The sequence below is a fragment of the Haliaeetus albicilla genome, chromosome Z, assembly GCF_947461875.1.
Source record: "Haliaeetus albicilla chromosome Z, bHalAlb1.1, whole genome shotgun sequence".
Taxonomy (NCBI): domain Eukaryota; kingdom Metazoa; phylum Chordata; class Aves; order Accipitriformes; family Accipitridae; genus Haliaeetus; species Haliaeetus albicilla.
This window is the reverse complement of record NC_091516.1, coordinates 5,694,349-5,716,703: the sequence shown is the minus strand read 5'-3', so window position 1 is coordinate 5,716,703 and position 22,355 is coordinate 5,694,349. Positions and strand designations below refer to the sequence as shown.

The 22,355-nt window shown below is 37.8% G+C and overlaps 1 protein-coding gene across 1 annotated transcript in view; it reads right to left on the bottom strand.

Moving 5' to 3' along the window:
* Nucleotides 1-22,355, bottom strand: part of ITGA1 (integrin subunit alpha 1) — a 77,120-nt gene that overhangs the window by 12,494 nt on the left and 42,271 nt on the right. Inside the window, exons 8-23 of the mRNA XM_069776025.1 lie at nucleotides 21,344-21,494; nucleotides 19,581-19,746; nucleotides 15,486-15,559; nucleotides 13,478-13,622; nucleotides 12,144-12,286; nucleotides 10,678-10,821; nucleotides 8,629-8,883; nucleotides 8,087-8,217; nucleotides 6,519-6,682; nucleotides 6,191-6,327; nucleotides 5,102-5,212; nucleotides 4,457-4,542; nucleotides 4,118-4,253; nucleotides 3,063-3,143; nucleotides 1,138-1,214; nucleotides 353-442 (exon numbers count right to left, since the gene is read on the bottom strand). Coding sequence (XP_069632126.1) covers nucleotides 353-442; nucleotides 1,138-1,214; nucleotides 3,063-3,143; nucleotides 4,118-4,253; nucleotides 4,457-4,542; nucleotides 5,102-5,212; nucleotides 6,191-6,327; nucleotides 6,519-6,682; nucleotides 8,087-8,217; nucleotides 8,629-8,883; nucleotides 10,678-10,821; nucleotides 12,144-12,286; nucleotides 13,478-13,622; nucleotides 15,486-15,559; nucleotides 19,581-19,746; nucleotides 21,344-21,494 — 2,091 coding nt within the window. The remainder of the gene's footprint in view (nucleotides 1-352; nucleotides 443-1,137; nucleotides 1,215-3,062; nucleotides 3,144-4,117; nucleotides 4,254-4,456; nucleotides 4,543-5,101; nucleotides 5,213-6,190; nucleotides 6,328-6,518; nucleotides 6,683-8,086; nucleotides 8,218-8,628; nucleotides 8,884-10,677; nucleotides 10,822-12,143; nucleotides 12,287-13,477; nucleotides 13,623-15,485; nucleotides 15,560-19,580; nucleotides 19,747-21,343; nucleotides 21,495-22,355) is intronic.

Sequence of the window (22,355 nt, the reverse complement as noted above, 5' to 3'; positions counted from 1 at the left end):
TATCACAGTAATGTAAACTCATGGCCATCAGGAAGCTGGAAGTATTTGCTTTTTTATGTACCTGAAACACCTTTGAATGAATACAGCCAAGTACAAGAATCAACAAAAGCTGCTGTTGTACTTGCAAACTGCAGATCAAACTTAAATAGGTAAAAAGGAGCTACATCAAGATACGGAAAGTAACTGCCCCATTATTTCATGTAACTGCTCTTTTCAATGAAGCCTGTTCATGAGCTTAGAAGCTGTCATCTGTAGATACTGAGCACAGCTCAACAACAAAATGATACTATATTCTCTTTGAACTCCTCCTATTTATTGTGCTAGCAAATAAAGTACAGAGAAGCATCAATACCTTACAAATATTAATCCTACTTCATATTTTACTGGAATTGTAATGTGTCCTCTGTTGTCACTCAGGGTCTCAGGTGGTTCTTCACTGTCACTAAAATAAAACAACATATGCCATTCAGATCAGACTGTGGTGCAGATGCAACATGACTACTAGGTGAGAAGGGATCTTAAGAAACTGAAATACCTACAGCTCTGGATATAGAAACACACTACTCATTTCCAGTTAATTTCTGTCTCCTAGAAATAAATTCAGAAGACTATTTCCAGTAACTAAAAAGTTAAGTCAGAAATGCATCTTTGTTAAAATTACAGACTGCAGTTGACTGAATAAAAATGGACCAAGGAAGAGCCACTACTCTCACACCATCTCTGGATTTTGCAGGGACAGCAAACACTGAGGGCAAGTGCATCCCTTTATCACAGACAACTTCTGCAATGTTCTTGCTCTTTGAAGGCCTGACCTTTGTGTTTGGCATAAACTGTGATTCATGCTAAAGTATGCAGTAATTTTGTAAGAGAATAAACCTTTTTTGAAGGTAAAACTAGTGGTAAAACAAATGCCTCATTTGTGACTCTCAGGCTCTAGAGGCAAACAGCTATTTATTTAGTCCATTCAGTCCACTGCTGAACCCAGTACATCTGTAAGGCTGCCAGCTCTACAGATTGTTTAACTACTACTGAGTTCAGAAAAGTCATCCTTGTTTTACTACGAAACACAAAGCTGTAGAGCTTTCTAAAAACAAAAAAAAAAAATCAGAAGGTAAACAAATAATGATTGCAACTAACCTTGTTGCATATACATGAACAGTAGCATTTTCCAGGAGATACGATGCATTGAATTGGAATGATATTTTGAAGGAAATCTGTTTAGAGAAATATGTTACATATTTTAAAATAATAATAATAAAAAAAAAGAAATAAAAGCACAGTAATGCCGTTAGATCTGGTGAAAAATGTGGAAATTTTTGCTATGTTTATCTATGGAATACGTATTCACATTTTAACACTTTTCTATGAATGAATCCACTTTTTTGAATTTGTCCCAACCAAGAATGAAATCTAATAGTTATCCCTTATTAAACAGAAGCCTCAAACTTTTAGAACTGAGAAACCTCAGTAAAACTTATTATATTGTATATTAGAAATACATAGCTAAATAATTCTTAATAGAAACCAGCTGAACTTGCAAGCAATTTATCAAAACCATATTTTTTTTTTTCTCTAATGAGCTAGAAACAAAGTTTCAAAGCCTGGCAATTACAATGGAGATGAGCTGTCTATAGAGGGCAGCTGGAATCTCACTTAATATGTAGTAAAACACCTAGAATACCAAATAGAATTGTTTACATTGTAAATAAATGACTACTACGTCTCACAAAAATTCCCTACTCATTGTGACTAGGACAAATTATCACAATTTGGCACTACATGGAATTTGGGAAGACTGTCCCAAACATGCCACTCTTCATATCCTGACACTTAAGGGTAATTTTATATGAAGCAAAAGTTTCACTCTTTGTTACTGTACAGGATTTTCAGCTCAGACTTTCATTTTTCCTTTAATGTGTACAAATATTTACTACAAAGTGACCCAGAGAAAGTTGTTTTAGATATTTCTTCACATTAAAAAAAAAAAAAAAAAAAAGAGCCAGGAAGAGACTTTAAAAAGGGATGTATTAGGGATGCTTATCAGTGAATCAGAGATTAACTGATTTCTGAATGCAAAGGAGACTATGAAATATCTAAATTTAGGGATTATAGCTAAAGACAAACTAACAACCAAAGCGTGAAAGGAAAAGGTTAAAAATCCAGTGAAGCTGAGAATGGAGCATTGTGGGCACTAGCAATGGGTAGTATGCTTATTTGGCTGCAAGAAAGTAACAGCTGACTTAATTCCTACAAGTCCAAGACACAAGCTGGAACGTGTATGTGGAAGGCTATGTAAGAGGACATCTCTCCTGATCCTCCCTCCGTTATGCATCTGCAACACAGACCTGATATGACAGAGGAACAGAGAAGAAACTGCCCGGAAAGACAGTTGGTCTTATTTGCATGCAATTTGCTATTTCCCAATTCAGTATCAGAACTATTTAAGTGAGACTTAGATGCATACTTTTAAAGGCTTAGTTCAGCTAAATCTCCCTCGCTATTCCAGCAGCAGCTACAGACTTATCACTGGAGCTGTTCAAGTGGAGCTTGATTTTAAGTGGGCTGCTTGCTGGAAAGGCCTCTCACTCCTGACAGAGCAGAGGTGAAGTCTTGATGTCCAGCTTTGGCAGATCCAGGTTAGCATTTCCACATACCAACTTACTCTCTTTTCAACCAACTGACTAAATTTTTTTGTACAAAATAACTAAAGTCATAGGCTCCAACCTCTGGAAAGCCACAGTATCTAATGTCTTATCAGTATATCCTAACCAATATCTTATACACCTGGAGTCAGACCCTTCTGGCCAGGTGTGCCACTTGCCTTCTGACAGCATCAAGGATGGCAATATGCATCTACTACCTCCTCACATATCACAGCTGGCTGAAGATCTGATGTTTTCCTATCTGGCTCAGTGCAGTTCATGTCAAGGATAGCTTGGGAAACATGCATGGGCAGGTTTTGGGGTGAGCATAAGAGAAAATAAATTCAGAGGTGATAGGGACTGCCCTGGCCTTAGAACAACATGGAGCAAGGAGAACTTGCATGCAAGGGCACTTTTTACCTCTTCTGCAGGTTTTAGAAATGGATATCCCACTTTACAGGTGATGTTGTGATTAGTTTCACAGCTATCTTTCTGTATATCCTAAAGGAAAAAGAAAGTGAAATCATGACCTTGTGCAAACTCTTTTTAAATTTTGACTAAGCAGCAAGGGCCTGTTGAACATATATACCATTGCTGCTTTTCATTGTGAAAACATCGTAAGAGTCAAAGCCTTAACTGAAGTGGAACAAAAATAGGAAGCCACAACTTCTGCAAAACAATTTCCACCTATGGATATCTACATCAATTAGTAGTCATTATTCCCTTCCAGTGGAAGTGTTTGGAACATCAGCAATTATAGATGAACTGGACATCATGCAAATTAGTTGTGGGGTCTAGCAGATCAACATACGTATAAGTACACAGTTTTTATATGTGACTTTGAAAATGTGTTCCTAACTTGGCAATAAAAGTGACATTCATACTCCATAAATTACTGCCACAGGGTCAGCAACAGTGCTATGGATCTCTGACTTCTCCTAATGTGCACCATCAGGACTGTTGATAGAAAACAAACTTCTCCTAATGTTTCCCACCTGAACTGAGGTGAATTCGTAGCACATCTGCCGAGGCAAGCAGAAAAACAGCTACTTTAGAAATGCTATCTGAGGTAGGGATGAGGCAAGCACCCATCTATGCTGCCCACCAAGACAGTGCTTTTTCTATACACATGCAAAGGGAGAATTCTACAGGCTCGGGAGCTGTACTGACAAGTGATGAGGCAAGATGTACAGATGATTCATGGTGCTGATGTTCATCTAAGATGCAGGCACTTACTGTCTAAGTGTCACTGTGAAACTTGCATCTGTAGTTAATGGAGGCTAGGCAAGAGTCCACTCAGGTCAAAATAAATACAGTCTTTTAGTGGGAAAAGCAAGGATAGCACTCCCAGGGAATCTCTTCCAATCGAATGAGATGATGCCAGAGCAGTGAAATTCAGGCTTAATAAAAAGGCTTCCTCAGATCTCTCTAGCAATGTAGGTTATGATAAATGTGATAATGTGAAAAATTCCTACCTCAATGCCAGCAAAAATAATATTTGGAGAATATTGAACCAAAACCCTGGTATTATAGGCACTGTCTTTTTTATTCTTCACAGAGAGCTGGATGGTGAACTTATCATTGCGTGACTTTACAAGGAATGGAGAAGAGCTGTAAAATAAAGTAAAAATGTTGGACACCTTAACTTTTGAATCTGTTTTTAACATAAAGAGGAACTTCTTTCAGTGTCCAGACTATATTGTTTCTGATTTGGAAATTATGCCACAGCATTATCTTATTAGACTACAGAATTTATAATTTACATAGAAATTTTGTACAGATATCAAGTGATACAATAAACCCAGTGTAGTTACCTGTCTCCAGCTATGCTTGCTTTTACATTCAGAACAAGATCTGAAATGCATTTATTTTTGGCTCCACAATCTTTTGTGAAAGGAATCTGCAACAATAGTATTTTTATTCTCAATTTCATTCCATTTATTATTAACATTAAATACTTGCATTTTAATTCATTATCTAATTTTATATAAGGTCTTCTCTTTGACAATCAAAGAAGTCTTCCTAATATTAATCAGTTAAACATGCCAATATCCTGTAAAATGCACAGAGGAAACATAAGCTTTCTACTCATTCCCTCCTGAGTGATTCATCTAGACTAGAAAAAGAGGCAATAGGAGAAGTATGAATAATGCCAAGCACCATCAGACTAAATGACTAACATCCCCCTGCTCTATCTATGTAAAAAACGACAATAAAATTGCTTGTACTCTCTTCTATCTTCAGTTAACTCTGGAAAGCTTTAAAACCCCAGGCTGGCACCCAAGCATATTGGATCAAGCTTTTCACTCCTGAAGACTCATTTAGAGGAAACATCTTCTCAACACACTCAACAACCCTCCCTCTTTAGCCAATTTGTGGACAATATTTTCAGCTCTTGTGTGGGCTATGACTTTTACCTTAAATACTTTGGTTATTAATACAGAATCTTGCTGACTTACATATTCAGATACTGAATTTGGCAGGTTGCTATCAAGAACAGGTCCACTCTCTGGATCAGAAAAATTGAACTCCAGCAAAACCTTTACAGAGTCTTGAAAGTCAGGCTTATCCTAGAACATAAAGAAAGAAAAAAATTGCTGTTAGGGACATTCACTTTAATATCTAAGGAGTTTAGAAAAACCCAAACAATGCTGAGGTAAAATATTTTTCAGTCACTCTGTCACCATCCTTGCTAGAGAAGCATTTGAATGCTTGCAATTGATGATAAAGCATTTAATGTGGAAGCCAATCCTTATCAATAGCTACTAATGTTTTTGTGTATCTCATCATAAAAACATCACATAGCCTGAGCATATCCAACACAGTTTCATTTAAGAATGTCTCAGAACAGTCCACTCATAGACTTTCCTCTTTTAGTTGTGCTTAAAGGATCAGTAAGATGAACAACAGCAGTATCACCTTCTATGAGGTCAAACTGAGGCCTGCTGCTAGGAGATGTATTGTAAATTTAAGCAAATTCAGGGCATCATTTATCATTAGTTTTGAATTACGATACAACTGTGAAGTTACTAAATATTTTAAATGTGGGTGGCTTATAATATGCATCTTCAGTCACTCTGCACATTAGTTACAATCTGGGCAACTTCATGCTCACAGCTGCTAGTTAGATTTCTGTTTTGCAGTGAATAAGTATTCTCTATCCCAAACCTAATCTGTAAGGTTTTTTACTACATATTAGCAGGATGAATGGCACCAATATGCAAACTACACTTCTAGCTCACATGCTACTTCTGAGATTTGAATGCACCTAAACTACTAACCATGATAGCTGGTTGGTTCCACTAAGTGTTTTATGCTCTTTCTTAAGACAGACACAAAGAGACAAAGGTAAATAGACTGTACATATAAGTAAATAGCTTGTATCTGTATACATATACAAATACATAAATACTAAGTAGTAAAGAATTTTTAGGTACACTTAAGATTAATTCTGGATACAGATTTTGTTGCCTAATTTACAATTAATGGAATACACCTGGGTTATTATAATGTCAGCATGAGAAAAACACTTTAAATGATTTACTTGCCAACATGTAGAAGTTATGTTTAATACATTCTGACCCTTTGATAGTTATATTTTTTTGCATCTTCCTCTCATGGCTTTCTGTGAACAAACTTCGAGATACTTGTCTTTGTGAGTCGAGAGTAATCCAATACTGCAGACCTGCAAAGGAAGTTGAGATCAATATTATCAACCAAATTGCCTCTACACATTCTGTTTTTCCTGAAGTATCTTAAATGCACTTTGAATAGTTACTTTAGAAGAATTGCGTTCCATTTTTTGAGAAATAAACAAATGCGAGCATAGCAGTTTTAGTGCATAAAGATTCCATAGCTTAGTGCTTATCTACTTACTGGATTCAAATGTATCTTCCTTCGACTTTAGTCTGGTCTTAAAACAAATTGTGGCATTTATGCATATTGTTTTTCTTTTATTTATCTGACAATTTTGTTGTTGGATATTGATGCTTTTGGGTGTAAATTGCATGGAAACATTTACTTCAGCCACATCACGAGACCTTAACAAAAACACAAGGAGAGAAAGTGCCCTGAGAATAATAGCAGCAACTTTTTTTAACTTAAGAATGAACATACAAATAGTGCAACATTCAATATTAAAATACTCATATGTGACTGTCTAGACAAGTAATTAACTATACACTCTCTATATAGTACCAGTAAACAACAAATTACAGAGAAAATGGCCACAGGGTTTCTCCATAGTGCTGTACTTGTTTGAGAACAGATATCAGGTGAAAGGAAATATTCTCAAAAGCATTTAAGCAACTCTATAGAGCCAGTTCAATTTTAAGAGACTGAAGGCCCAGACCCATCCTCAAGGGTATCCACAGATGAACATATTACATAAGCCGGAGAGTAGTGTGCCATCTCTTAGGCTGTGGGTAGATAAACAGGCTGAGATTCACTACCAATTTGCTTCACTTTAATTCCCCTTTGCCCCTGTCCCTGCAAAGCATTCCTGCCTCTTCCTTTACGCTGGCTCAGCTCCCTTTTGGCCTTGAGACAGAGTATGCCAGCATACTAAACCAGCAGAAAATTCAGCTGGCAAAATACCTTTCTTCACATTTGTGATCTAAACAATGCAGTGAAGGGGCATCTCACTGCATTCACATGTGGAACTTTTAGAAAGACAAACTACCAGTTGAAGGTGAGGAGAAGCTGGCAGCTTGAGGATGGTAGCAAGACCTGACAAACTTGATCACCTAGCAGGTGAGTTAGGTGGAACAGCAGGACAGGGAAAGCAACGAGCTGGCTTAGCAATTGGCTTACCAGAGAGAAATCATTTGTGTGCTTTGGAAATGAGGGATTACATGTTACCTTATTTCTCTTACTGGTATTTTTCTGTTCTCCCTTAAAAAGTATATTGTTCATTATGTCATCTGACTCATGCTCTTTTGTAAAGAAAATGAATTCACTGTTAATCAGAAAGTTTAGTTAAATTTTTCCAATATTTTCTGCAGGGAGTCAAGCTAGACATTTCTTATTAGGAAGTCAGATGAGTTTTCTTAGTGACCCCTTTGTATTTGAACCTGTCCTTGATATTGCTATTAAGATAATATGCAATATAGTGTGAAAAAGAGAAGACTTAAGGGTTTTTTCTATTTTACCCACTACCACAGGAGGAATCAGTTTCTATTTTGAATATGGTCTAGAAGGACAAGGTCTTCATACTAGGCTAACAAGGTTTGTAAAACATTCCTGTATTCATTACTCTTATCCATTAAGTCTTATATTCGTTCCTCCAGAAAGACATGAAAATATGAAGATTCACAGCCAGTGTCAAAGCATGAGATGAAAACACTATCCTCACAACCGTCCAAACAGTAGTACATGCACGTCACACCGGTATCCCGAGACAAATGGTTATTTTCTGGCCAGATAGCTGCTGTGAGTATCCGTACCAGAAGAGGGCAGCCCCACCAAGGCCTCCAATGGTGACATCGATCAGCCCGTCATCGTTTAAATCCATTTCTCCATGCACAGACTGGCCAAAAAATTTCACTTTTTCCCCATCTCCACCTGATGCAATACGCTGTGAAAAGCATTAAGAGGTTTATGCAGTGCATATTGAAAGATAACAACATTCAAGCTGTATTTGTTGGCAGTTAGATGGCTTTTAAGACTCTTTAAATGTATTAAATTTTCATTACAATATTCCTAAAATGATTACCATGGTGATCAACACACTACAGATTTTCAGAATTGCAAAATATCTACTTTTCTGACTGTACAGAACATGTCAGAAGGTTTCTAATAAAAAGATGCAAATATAGTTTCTAACAATATTAGAGTCAAATTTGGTTAAATCAGTATGAGTTTAAAAAAGAAGCTGTCATAACAGGTCAAGTCACAGTTTGATACTACGCTGGGAAGACACGGGAAAACAGGATTTGTACTACATACACTTACAGCAGCTGCCAATCTGTAAAGTTTTACTTCATACCTGTGAATATTTTTTACTGATTGTGTTGCCACGGCCATGATAAATATAAACAGCTCCCCGATGATCATCCTCTAGGGGAGAACCTATTACAATGTCATTATATCCATCAAGGTTGAGATCCCTCACTGCAGCAATCGCAGTCCCAAAGCGTGCACCGCAAGGCTCATTCTTAAGGACTTTGCAGGTGTCCTGTTTTAATGGTGAACAGCATGTTTGCTTTAAAGGTTCGAGACTCATCTGATATTCAAACTTCGTCTGTGAAAGAACAGATTTAGAGTTTGTGGATTTCCATCATCATTTTAGCAATGCAGGCTTTTAAGAGCTCCTGTCCAGAAGACAAACTGATTAATTAAATTAAACAATTACATCCTATTCCTAGTCATTGACTGCACTGTAGAAACTGTGATTCTGTAACTATAATAAATGTTCTTTCTGAGCAGTGGGTGGGAAAGACATTCTTGCTCCCTCTCTTTCTACATCTAGATGCTTCTGCATATTTCTTGAAGTTAGAGGTTCACAGGAAAGTACAGTATCATAACAATATTTGGATGTTTAAAAGCTGTTGGATGTACGGGGTTTAACTCTAAGTTGGTAAGCAAGTCACAAGGATACTGGAGCACACACTTTTAGGATGGATGAGCCCTACTGTTCCCTAATCCATGAAAGCAAAAAGAAGATGTGAAAGAAAATTAATCCTATAAATTTGCATCTATGCCATATTGTAGCTGACAGGATACAGGGCTTATCTATAGAATATACTCCTGTATTGTGCTTGCATGGCAAGGTTTTGGTGGCAGGGGGGTGCTCCAGGGGCAGCTTCTGTGAGAAGCTGCTGGAAGCTTCCCCTATGTCTGACAGAGCCAATGCCAGCTGGCTCTAAGATGGCCAAGGCCGAACCCATCAACAACGGTGGTAGCGCCTCTGGGAGAACAGATTTAAGAAGGGAAAAAAAGTTGCTGTGGCACAAAACCTGCAGTCGGAAAGAGGAGTGAGAACATGTGAGAGAAACAACCCTGCAGACCCCCAGGTCAGTGAAGAAGGAGGGGGAGGAGGTGCTCCAGGTGCCGGAGCAGAGATTCCCCTGCAGCCCGTGGGGAAGACCCTGGTGAGGCAGGCTGTCCCCCTGCAGCCCAGGGAGGTCCACGGTGGAGCAGATATCCACCTGCAGCCCGTGGGGGACCCCATGCCAGAGCAGGTGGATGCCCGAAGGAGGCTGTGACCCCGTGGGAAGCCCATGCTGGAGCAGGCTCCTGGCAGGACCTGTGGACCCATGGAGAGAGGAGCCCATGCTGAAGCAGATTTTCTGGCAGGACTTGTGACCCCACAGGGGACCCACGCTGGAGCAGTCTGTGCCTGAAGGACTGCAGCCTGTGGAAGGGACCCACGCTGGAGCAGTTTGTGAAGGACTGTCTCCCGTGGGAGGGACCCCACGCTGGAGCAGGGGAAGCGTGTGAAGAGTCCTCCCCCTGAGGAGGAAGGAGCGGCAGAGACAATGTGTGATGAACCGACCCCAGCCCCCATTCTGTGTCCCCCTGTACTGCTGGGGGGAGGAGGTAGAGAATTTAGGAGTGAAATTGAGCCTGGGAAGAAGGGAGGGGTGGAGGGAAGGTGTTTTAAGATTTGGTTTTATTTCTCATTACCCTACTCTGATTGGATTGGTAATAAATTAAATTAAGTCAAGCCTGTTTTGCCTGTGATGGTAACTGATGAGTGATCTCTCCCTGTCCTTATCTTGACCCACAAGCCTTTTGTTGTATTTTCTCTTCCCTGTCCAGCTGAGGGAAGGAGTGATAAAGTGGCTTTGCTGGGCACCTGGAGTCCAGCCAGGGTCAACACACCACAACTCCATTAGAAAAAAATCTGACAAAACAAGAGTTTGAGAAGAAAGTTCAAAAATAACCTGTATTATGCTCTCAGTTGTCAAAATCATGTTTCTCTGTTTTCAACAGGCCATCTTCCCCCCACTCAAATTATCATATTTCTTTAAAATCAGGATATGAATACAGTAAGGAGCATGTTCTGTTCCTGGTCAATAAGCATCATCCTTACCTTGTTCAGACTATAAACATATACTTTCCCTTGCTCCTCTTTTTCAGTTCCCATATACATAGGAGCTCCAACAAGAAGGAGGTCTGTAAATGAGTCCCTATTGATGTCGATTGTGGTAATAACACCCCCAAAGTACGAACCAATCTGCAGGAAAACATAAGGTATAAATCAGAGACAGAGTCAGCAACATCATGCAACATTTCCTATGCAGAGACCTGTTTCATGGTTGCTTACAACAATGCCAAATGTTAACCATTAGGCAGAAATTTTCTTTGGTACCTAGAAGATTTTTTTGGTCTGTTTGCCTTTGAAGCTTGCTGTTTTAGGGTTGGTTGTCAGATTTTTTTATTTAAGAATGGTCCATTCGACTTTCAGCTCTCCTGAGTTTGAAAGGTACAAATGGTGCCTTCTACCTGCTAAGGGAAGTAGGACCTCTTAAGAGAGCATTTGAATAGAAGTGTCTTGGGGAAGCTAGTTTTTTCTTCAGTCCCAACAATAATACATAGAAGGAGCAAAATCAATGGTTTTAGGCTTGCCAGGGGAAAAAGGTAGGATGGTGGACAAAAGCTCCAAGACAACACAGTGCAGGCAGTCTCCAAAATTCCCAAGTTGCTGCTAAATGCAGAGGAACAAGTTCTACACAAAGAATTAGATACATTCATGGGCTGGGTACAAGGTGTTGGATTTATCTGCTTACATTCACTTCACAGCTAAGGTAGGCACCCTGCATTTCCTTTACACTCAACGTGAGAAGCAGTCTCTTCTAGTGCAAGATGCACCTCATCTCCCAGAAGATGCTTCAAGTAGACAAGATCCCTCAAACCTTAAAAATGCCTACTTTCCTTCATTTACTCTAAAGGATTGATTAGCTGAGTTGCAGACATCAGCTATAAGTGAAAAATTAGGTAACCTGAATTCTCCTGAAAGAAGCTTGTACTGCAGCCTGGGGAGACCTGAGTAGGCAGGTCTTTCAACCCTCATATGTCCATAATATTACACTACTATCTTTAATTATGTGATTACATGTTGGGTTTTTCCTGCAGGAACAGCTCTCAGTGAGCTGCTACTCCATATAAAAAGCAGCTATTTAATATTTCATGCTATCCCAGCTGATGCTCTTGCACAGAACCCTCCTTGTCACACCTGTTTCCTCTCAGTGACAAACCCCTTCCACTCAGCAGACAGTGAAAATTTCAAGTACCAGAGATGGCTACAACCACTTTGACACTGGTGAAGGTTAACCCTCAAAGAGAAAATTTCCAAGGGTCTCTGACTACTGTAGAGTCCACTTTCCATACTATAACAGAGCATCTACCTAACCTTTCCTTGCTTACAGTTCCTAACCTGATCTTGCTTACAGTTCCCGGTTTCATTTGCTCTTCTGATGCAGAGTTCTCATTTGAAATCATTATTTCTATTTCTCATGCCATATTCCTCTCATATGTTAATCACGAATGCATACTTACTTGTTCTCCATTTAATCTCTGAAGTACTTGTACCTCTTTTCCTTCCATTTTATAAATGATAACTTGGCCAGTGTGATTGTATCGTGGCTGTCCTGCTATGTACAGTACACCTCCAGGTGTCAATGCTGAATTCACAGTGTATCCTAGGAAGCAGAAAAGAAGTCAAGATGCAGTACACAATGCATCAAAAATAGTTGCTGCAATTCAAAGCCTTTTTAAGACTTATTCTACAACTAGATGTTTAGCCCTACTTATGCTAGAGAATAATAGCAGATTTAGTTAAAAGGGCTGGATGTGTATTTGCCTACTGCCTCAGAGCCATGAACACCACTGTGTTAAACCTGTTCACAGGCTGGTGAGTCATGTTCACTGTGCCATTCTTGCATGGTGTAAGAATATGATGGTACTGATGAAATAACTCGTGAATAGTTGGTTGAAAAGCTACTTTCAAAGAACAGTTGTTACTGGTTCACTGTCAAACTGATGGAGTCTTCCAAATGTGATTCTGGGAGCATTTTGAACTTAGCTCTGTTTAATATTAACAACAATTTAACAACTTGGGTGAAGGAAGACTTAAAAAATTTGGAGATGAATCAGACCTGTGGCAGGGTTGCAAGTATTATGGAGGATAGAATCTAAATTTAAAATGACTTTACTAAATTTGAGATATATAAAAAATAGATAATGGCATTATGCAAAGAAGACAGTGTATTTAGGGTAAAAAAAAGAAATTATTCTAGTGTTGACTCTTCATCAGTGAAAATATGGCTTAAATGAGATAACAGAGCAAACTGAACCATGAGGTGTAGAAAGCAAAACCCAGAGGAGAGAGCAAGGCCACTGATGCTTTTTGGTAGTAAAGGCTGAGAGAAAAACAATAGCCTGTCAATATGCAAAACATTATTATAAAAAAGATAGTGATGAACTGTTGTTCTTGTCCATTGAATGACAGAAATCAGCTTAATTTTAAGCAAAGATTTAGGCTGAATATCGGATAAAACTTTTTAACTATCAAGGCATAGAAAAACTTGTTAAAAATACTAGAGGAATCTGTGAAATCTTCTCTGAACAGATTAGACATGTCTATTGGGGAAAGTCTAGAGATACTTAGCTCTGTTAGTGTTTCGACTAGTTTATTGATTGTATAAGTGGTAACTATTTTTTTGGTTTTTTAAACAAGAAAATCATACAGTAGACATGTCCATACATTATAAATTTTCCCAGGCTCCTAGAACATAAGATAATATTCTGTAAGATACTCTTTGTGAATGAGATTTGAGAGAGGTCTTGTAGCATTTGTCAAAAAGTGTTATAAGATAGGCTGTTTTTCTTACCTAGATAGGCTGCCAGGGGTTCGTTTTTTTCTGAAAGCCTGTCACGAAAAGTGTCATTAGTTGGCATTGAAAAACCACTGTCCTTCACCATGAGCACTGTGCCATTCCAGTCAAATGCTCCAACTGCTCCAAGCATGATCCAATCCTTATGCAGAGAAAAACAAAAAGCCTGTTTTCTGTGTGAATCATCTTTAGATGTTCATTGATCATGACATATTTGGGTAATGCTTTCTATATACTTGGTATTCAGCCCTGCTTTTCCTACTATAGTGTGGCCCCTACAATCATATTACGTCTGCCACTTTTTGTTAAAAATGCACCCAACTTAAAAAAAAAGGGGGTGGGGGCATTAAAAAAAAAAAAAAGAGGAAAAGCAGCAGAGTAAAACACAGCTCCTACAACTTCAGCCCACCATTCCAGGCCAAACAGAAAGACAAAAGAGATTTTGCAAAGCTAATCAGAAAATACAACACTTAAATGCATTTCCTGGACAAAGTTTCAGAAACTTGAACCTTTCACGGTTGAATCTGAGTCTTGTATATTGTGCAAGAACCTTTTGTCAATGAGAAATGGTTTGCTGACCTTTCTTGCCTAAAGGCATGAATGCAGCCTTCTAGATAAGACAGACACCACAGACCCTGAGTCTGCCAATGCACCAAGACCCACTTCTGAAATGAGATTCTGATAATAGCAGGTCAGTTGTTTGTGAACTTCAAGAATATGCTCTACCAAATAGGTAATCTTATAAATAATCATCACGCTCCCTAGCAGGATAATACTTGTTTCTAAGGTATGATACAGCATCTGAAGCATCACGTGTAATGTACTGCAGAGAGTGAAAAAGAACAGAGAGTACTTCTGCAATAAAGTATTTATGTTAAATCATACTGAAGGTCTTTTATTCTCTTGTTTACTAGTGATATACTGAGCTGTATACAAAGCCATGCTGAAGGTATTCCTATGTATGTCAGTTCTTCTTGGGTTGCTTGGTGTTTGTTCAGTTACTCTCCTATTGCGCTTGTTTCCACTGTCACTACTTTTTTGTATCTTTAAACCTTAACTCTTCCCAGTTCTTTTGATCTCATGTTAAATTTTAATTTCATTTGCATACACTGAGCAGCTCATCACAATGGATACATTTTGATTTTTCAAGAATAGATACAATACTCAGGGAGTGATTTTCTGCTAATACAAATACACAGGGATCCCAATTTAATATAAATTTACCCCCTGAGAACTGAGGTATTCAGTGTGTTAACAGAACTAAGAATATGTTGTGCTACTAACAACACAGATCATACCCATGACAAAAATATCCTTTTTATATATCTTCTGTCTCAATTTCACCAATACAGCACAATATCAGTTTATACATTAATATTTAGAGACAACAGTTTTATAGTTCATAGAATCATAGAATGGTTTGGGTTGGAAAACCTTTAGATCATCATCAACCTTTAAAGATCATCTAGTCCAACCCCACTGCCATGGGGAGGGGCAGGGACACCTTCCACTAGACCAGGTTGCTCAAAGTCCCATCCAACCTGACTTGAAACACTTCCAGGGATGGGGCATCCTCAACCTCTCTGGGCAACCTCTTCCAGTGTCTCACCACTCTCACCATAAAAAATTCCTTCCTTATATCCAATCTAAACCTACCCTTTTTCAGTTTAAAACCATTGCCCCTTGTCCTGTCACTATAGACCCTGGTAAAAAGTCTTTCTCTTTCTTAATGTGTTATAGATTATTATCCCGATAGAAAGTGCTATGGGAGCATTAAATTTAGAGTTCATGTGAAGAAGGTACTTACAATCTTAAGCTTTCATTGTTTATAATCATTCTTTACATATATTTTACAAAAAATATAACTGAATTACAGGAAACTCCAAGACTTTCAACAGCAAACAGGACCATACAAAGAATTCTGAAACACTTATTCCAAATTCATGCCATCAACAACAAAAATCTACTTTGAAAAAGAACTTCTATTTTCAAACATTTTGTTTACCTGAGAATAATGAGCACTGAAACCAGCCTGAGACATTTCCATTTCAAATGAGGCGGCCTGCTGGTCTGTTGTTGCTATTAAACAGAAAGAATTAAGTTCCAAAAATAAATTAGTTTCAAACTGAAAAAGTATCTAAATAGTGTAATGAAAATGCTCATACGATAGTAAAGGATAGCATAATTAACTACAATATTCAGTGAAAATAGTTGGCCGTAGATTTTTGTAATAAACACAGAAATTATGATCTGTGTTAAATGTTACCATTAAGTACAAGAGTTTCCATTTTAGGATCATGTCTCAGAACTTGTCCAACAAATATTTCTGGGCTAAAGCTGACCAGATTTGACCTCAGGCTGATGGTAAATATGTTTGGAATGTTTGATTAATATGGTTAAGCCATTTTCCACTTGAGCTAAGTGAACAATTAAACACCAGCCATGTAACCCCAGCCTTGTATTCAAGCAACTAAAAATTTGTAGAAGCTGGAGGAACTTTACATGAAAAACACTTGATGTTTGTATGAACCTTTGTGAAAAACAACATAGGAAAATCTCAGCTGTCCAATATTCATAAGCCTCAGGGAAGGGCTTGGGAACTATAAACTGCCCAGAGAGTTACATGAAAATCTTCCTGATTCTCTTAAGTGAATTTGAATAAAAAAGGTTCAGGTGATTTAGTACTAGTTTCCATATCTTGTCAGGTAGTCATACGCTAGTTACTAAACTCTAATGGACTGCTTTGCTCCCAGGTACCCTTGAAATATCATCAGAAAAGAGAAAGGCCTGTCTCTTCTTCTACTTAAAAGCAATACTCAAGGACTATTTGCCACCTTAAGTGGCCAAGTAAGGTAACTATATTCTACATATCGCTTCCTCCTTGAGAGAGAGATAAGGTAACGGGCAGCAGAGGGAAACTATGAAATCTGCTCTGATGCTTCTCCAGGAAGAGTTCACGATTTGCTACCAGCTGAGTGCTGAGGTGAACCTCCAACTTGTGTGAATGAAACTGAGGCATAGCAAGCCACGGCTGCATGAATTTCAGGCAGCTAGACTATTAAATAATACTGAACTTCTGATGCTCAGCAACTAAACCACAGAGGTTGCTCCCTGGGACATGAAGTCTTTGCTAATTTGGGGGATTTACAGCCAGTCATAAGAAGGAGACATGATCTCAAACACAAAATGTTTGGCACACAAACACAGGCTACCATATTTCATAAGATGTAGCTGCTTTGCTAAGTCTGAAAAAGTCCTTTTTAAGCATAAAACTCTTAAGTTGCACATTTGCTGATAAACAGTATTTTCATGCAGTAAAGGATGTTCTTTAATGAGCTGAGAAAGACGGGACTTTCACAGTCTGAGGCAGAGGACAATGCCAGTACTATTGGTGTGTGCAGCTCTGAATGCTGCTTAGATAACAGCCCTCAGTCTAACTTTCCATTGAGTTTGAAGCTGCCAGGCATCCTACAAAGGATATTTTGTGAAAAAACATTTGTGCCTGCCTACGAGTTGGATAAAACATAAAATTGCTGTTAAAACCAGAAGTCCATGCCCTGAGACACAGAGGAATATGAAAAAGATTATGTGTAAAAATCCACTGGGTGTCAAGTATGGGTTTTTGTTGGATTTGATTTTTCAACTCTCTCTCAATTTTCCTTTGCATTTTCAAAGGCCAAAACCAAAAAGAAAACAACAAATCCAAGGAAAAAGATCAAATGTACTACTATACTAGTAAGAGGCTATTTAGGTTGAGAATTTAAACAGATTCAGATACAGAATTCCAAGAATCAATGTTCCTGTGACCTCCATGTTATGCACAGAAGTTAATTCAGCTACAATCTATGGAGTGAATCCACATTGCACATATCCAATAAGCTGGACTGTCACCAGAAAGCTGGGTGGGACACAATTAATCTGCTTTTCACTGCTGCCACAAAAATGCATCCATGGACAGAGTTGCAAATCTAGAATAACTTCTGAAATGCTTTGGGAGGGGACAGGAAACCATCCCTGAAGAATCAAGAGAAACTGATTTAGTCAGCATCTTCTAGCTCAACCCATTGGAGCACCCCAACTTTGCTACGTTTTGACAAAAAGCTAAGATTCCATTTTAATTTTCTATGCTGATTCCCTTGCAGACAGATTATGTGATTTCTGGGACTTCACAGGTGGAGGAGGTGACATTTCATGTCTCATATCACAGGTGTCTTACATAGAAATCTTAGCACATCTCTGACTTCCTACTGGAAATCAAGAGGCCTTCTGAGTGTGGTGAAATTATCTAGCTTGTCTCTTATGCTGTGGATGAAAAGAATTTTCCACATTTTTCATTTAAAATACATGTTTTTTGTAATACAGCCAAGTCTGTATAAAATACAAATTGAAAATAAGGCAAATATATCAAGGCACAAATATCCTAACAGGTTATAATTGGTTTATGTTAAATAAAAAGTAATAATGTCCAAGAAGTAGATATTTATTACTGCACCTTTTGCAGAAAATTAAATCTGAATTCAATGAGTACTGCACAACTTGTTGATACTTAGAAGTACAATATGCTTAAAGTACCAAAATACTGAAGGACATGATGCGGAGGATTAGTCATCTCAAGAGCTGACTACCATATGAACAGATAACATTTATACAATTTAATATTTGGAGGCTGGGCTTTCATGTGACAGACAGGCACTACCTAATGGCTACTCACTGCTAAAAGGGACAAGGTGGAGCGTGACAAAATGAGACCGTCTCTTCCAGTGGCATCTGGTTGTTCAAAGGGTTGAGCTATGGCATGAAACCTTGAATTTGAGTACACAGATGTCCAGAAACTCAATGACGTTAGGTCTTATATCCTTCGTCTGTTGTCATGACTAGCAATTGATTAACATTTTATTCTATATCCATTATATTTAATAGGTGTAACTAACATTTTATTCTGTTAATGAAAGACAATTTTTCTCACTTTTCTAGAAGTACAAAGCACAAACTGAAGACTAAGTTTTCAATTTTTGTTTGAACAACTGTTTTTCTAGTAAAAGTGTATTCTTCTTAGTAAACAGCGACTTAACAAAAGAGCCCCCTATTCAATGAACTTTGAAGTACTAAGTGAGTTTAAGTAGGCTAAACTTTAGGCTTTAGAGAGATTAAATTCTCCTCAAACTAATCTGTTTCAAAAGTGAGGAAACAAAATCTTCCAGAAAGTAAAAAGATGAGAACAGATAAACTGGAAAAAAATATTTAGTAATAATCTGCTGAAAATAGTAATATTTGATCAAGGTAAATGGTACACTAAAAAACATAACCTAAATAAGTCTGAGAAAACCAGCTCCAATTTAAAAAACTTTAAAATACTCTCTCATATTTATACTATTTCTTGACATTCAAGTCAACATTGTCTTTTGTTTCAGCTGTAGACTACACTATTCCAGCTATTTGGTAAGTTGAGATGTTGAAAAAAATAGATGGATGTTTTCTTTGTATGACACAAATCCCTTCAGAGTTGGCCAGTGTAATTTATAACTAATAAACTGAGTCTTCTGTTACCAGTAGTGTGCTTGAAACAGAGATTTGGACAGCATTGCCTAATTTGGATGGGGAATGTAAGCAGACATTATGAGAGAATGACTTTTCTGTGCTAAAATCTGAGTATCGTGAATATTTCCAAAGGAAAAATGTATCTTGTCAACTCTATACACCAAGTCGATGTTAACTTGCATAGCAAAGTAATATGCTGTAACTAATAACGAACCCAAAAGAGAACCTAAAGGTATATAGGCAGACAAATATATTATCAGGGGGTAATCAGGATATTTTTACCTAAGGGAAAGCAACTTCATGTTTACCCCAGCTAAAACAGTAATGGTTATTTACCCTTTTAGGCTATTGTCTCCATAGGCTCTAACCCACCTGAATACATTTCACATTATTATCTATGTTTTTGATCTCTATTGTAAAATATTTTTATGATCAGCATGAAAAAAATACCTACATAATATGTTTTATGCAGCACAATACATTGCAAAGGAAGATAAAAGCAGGTGGTCTTCTATTTGCTTCAGTCATACTGCGGGCATGAAGTAAACTTTAAATGTCATACCTTCCAGGGCAAATATTCTCTCTCCAAGTGCTTCAACAATAGTTACAAGAGCTAATTCATCTGAGACATTGAAGAAATGCTTTTCAGTAGGCTTACTGGCAATTGATTTTATTTCCTCTACAAATTTCTCAGTACTTAAATTTCCTCTGCTGTAGCTGCCAAGAATCTAAAGAGAATTAATGAAAAAGAAGTCAAGGATACATTTTATAACCTGTTTTAAAAGACAGCATTGAGGCAGGTTGTCAGAGGATATTGGGAAATCATATCTAACCTTAATTTGTTCTGTTAAAACCTCCCTCAAATTGATTTGAAACCATTCTTTTCCAATGAGAGCAGACCTATATGAGGGCTCAAGTTTTTCTGAACATATCAACAAAAGCAAAGAAAGCAACTGTGTGGTGTAATGTCTGCTATGTGTCCTTTTTTTCCCTTCTTCACAAAATTCTAATGATCTATCTATGATTCTATGATTTGTTGAAGTAGGCCTTAATTTAGGAAAAAACCAACACAACAGCCCCCAAACCAGAATACACAATTGCACTGGCTTCTGCATAAATACCACCAGTTCTCCTCATAACATGGCATATAAGCAATTAATGAAAAGTTGATTAGGCATAAAAGAATTCTTTTTAGTGTGCAGATTTGCCCTATAAATACATATAAGAATAATATTTGCATTAGGTATTAACAGCTCCATCACAGTAGATGACTTTAGATTTGGTTTGCAGTTTTAACACCACTGCTGTAAAAACTCAGCATGTCTCAGAACAAAATGACACGCTTCTCCAATTTGCAGACTGACAAGTATTTTTCACAGAAAAAAAAAGCACTCTATACACATAACTTGCTTTGAGATGGAAATAAATAACAAACTCCCATGTTCCAGCATTCCTGGACACTGGTGCAATTCAATTTTGGTTCTAGACAGGGATTTTATTGCTAAAAAATATTGCAGCTTCAAGGACAAATTTTTCTTTAATAATCTCTAGCTTTATGAGGGAAACCACTGAAAATTTGTGTGCTGCTGGATTCAACTTCTGTTTTATGTATTTCTTTAAATTAAAGCTAACATCTTTCTTGAAGTATGGTTCCATACCACCTCATTGTACCAAAACAAAGAAAGATAGGAACAGAGAAGCAACAATCCAAGGTACCTTCATAATTAATGATAGAAAACAGATGATTTGAGTATAGAGTACACAAATACAGTGGAGAGTTCACACTAAATCTATCATTAATGTTTCCATATTTCTCAATATGGGTTAACCTCCATCATGTTCATGCTCTCATTCAGCTACAAAGTTTGCTTAGCGTGAAAATGACTTTAGAATGTCAGCACACGGAACAGCCATAATAAACCTGGTTTTTGTTGATGGTTTGCATTTGCCTTTTTTTTTTTTTTTAACATAGGTAATGTGTCTCTCAAAATTGCTCAGAAGATTTGAACTAATCCACTCTGTTCAATATTGCCCTTAACAAAAAGCATTTGATTTTATACTGCCCCTCACACGTATTTCTCCTTTTTCTTCACACACACACATACCTGTCATCACTAGGAAGACAGATAGATTGCTTTTTCTTATGTGCTATAAAATCAGAAAGCAAATTTTTAATGTTTTTTTTCAGCTTCTTTCTTTTTTTCCTCTCTGAAATGATTATATTTCCATAAAGTTTCTGTGACATGAACTTTTTAAACAGAAATTACATTTGGAAGATGAAACATGCTTTTAAGATTCTGAATTTTCCCATTAAATTTCACTTACAGCAATAGCAAATCTCTGAATGTTTTCATCTTCACAATTATCAATCACTTCTTTTAATCTGTAGTTGTCATGTGATTCCCCATCAGTCACAATAACCATTACTTTCTGTACTCCTCTTCGCGCACCATGAGCCTCAGTAAAAGCCTCTTTCCTAAAGGGAGCATAAAACGTTTGGAGAAAGGCAATGTCAGCATTTAGCACATGCATTGTATTTGCATAGGCAACCATAAACTCAAAGACTTTATATTACCTAAGAAGCAGGAAAAGGAGATTAATATTAACCATGTGCAAATACAAATAACAACAACTGGCATGTTCACATGCCAGTTCACAGCCAAAGAGTTTAACAAGCATTCATTCATTATTCACTCATTTGAGAGAAACAGCAGAAAATACAATGCTGGATAGTGAAAAATTCCTACCCTCTCCAGATAAACTTGTGGCACATTAAAACAGCTTTTGGCACCTTAAAAAAGACCCAAGTAACAACCCTCCATCATGAAACCCATGTATAAAACCCCCACATATTTCCACCCCACTGCAGCACTTCAAGTGGTCAAAGTATTTACTCAGCTACCAGCACACCTCTGCACATCTACAGTAAGACTCGGTGTTGGGGATGTGGCAGAAGTAGGTTGCAGGTGACTGGAGGCAGGTGGGGGTGACCAGTTGAATTCTACAGGCGCAGATGGGCAAACGGACACTGAGGTTTTGGGCAGCTGCTCACCCAGACTCTGGAGGGGACCAGAAAAGGGGAGGCTTGATCAGGGCTCTGGAGGAGAAGGAACGAAGCAGGGATTCCTCTTCTTAGAAAAATACCACAGAACTCTAAGACTGGCCACACAAGTGAAAGCTAAGATCTACTGCTGATGATGGCCAAAAGTGGGTGGGTAGGAAGATTGCAAGAACAGAGGAAGCTTTTGCTGATAGTTTCTCTATATACAAGCCTGCAGCAGTTTGTGGTGCACAGGGACTTTCTGAACCACATGTGGATTTTAAGTATTTGGCAATT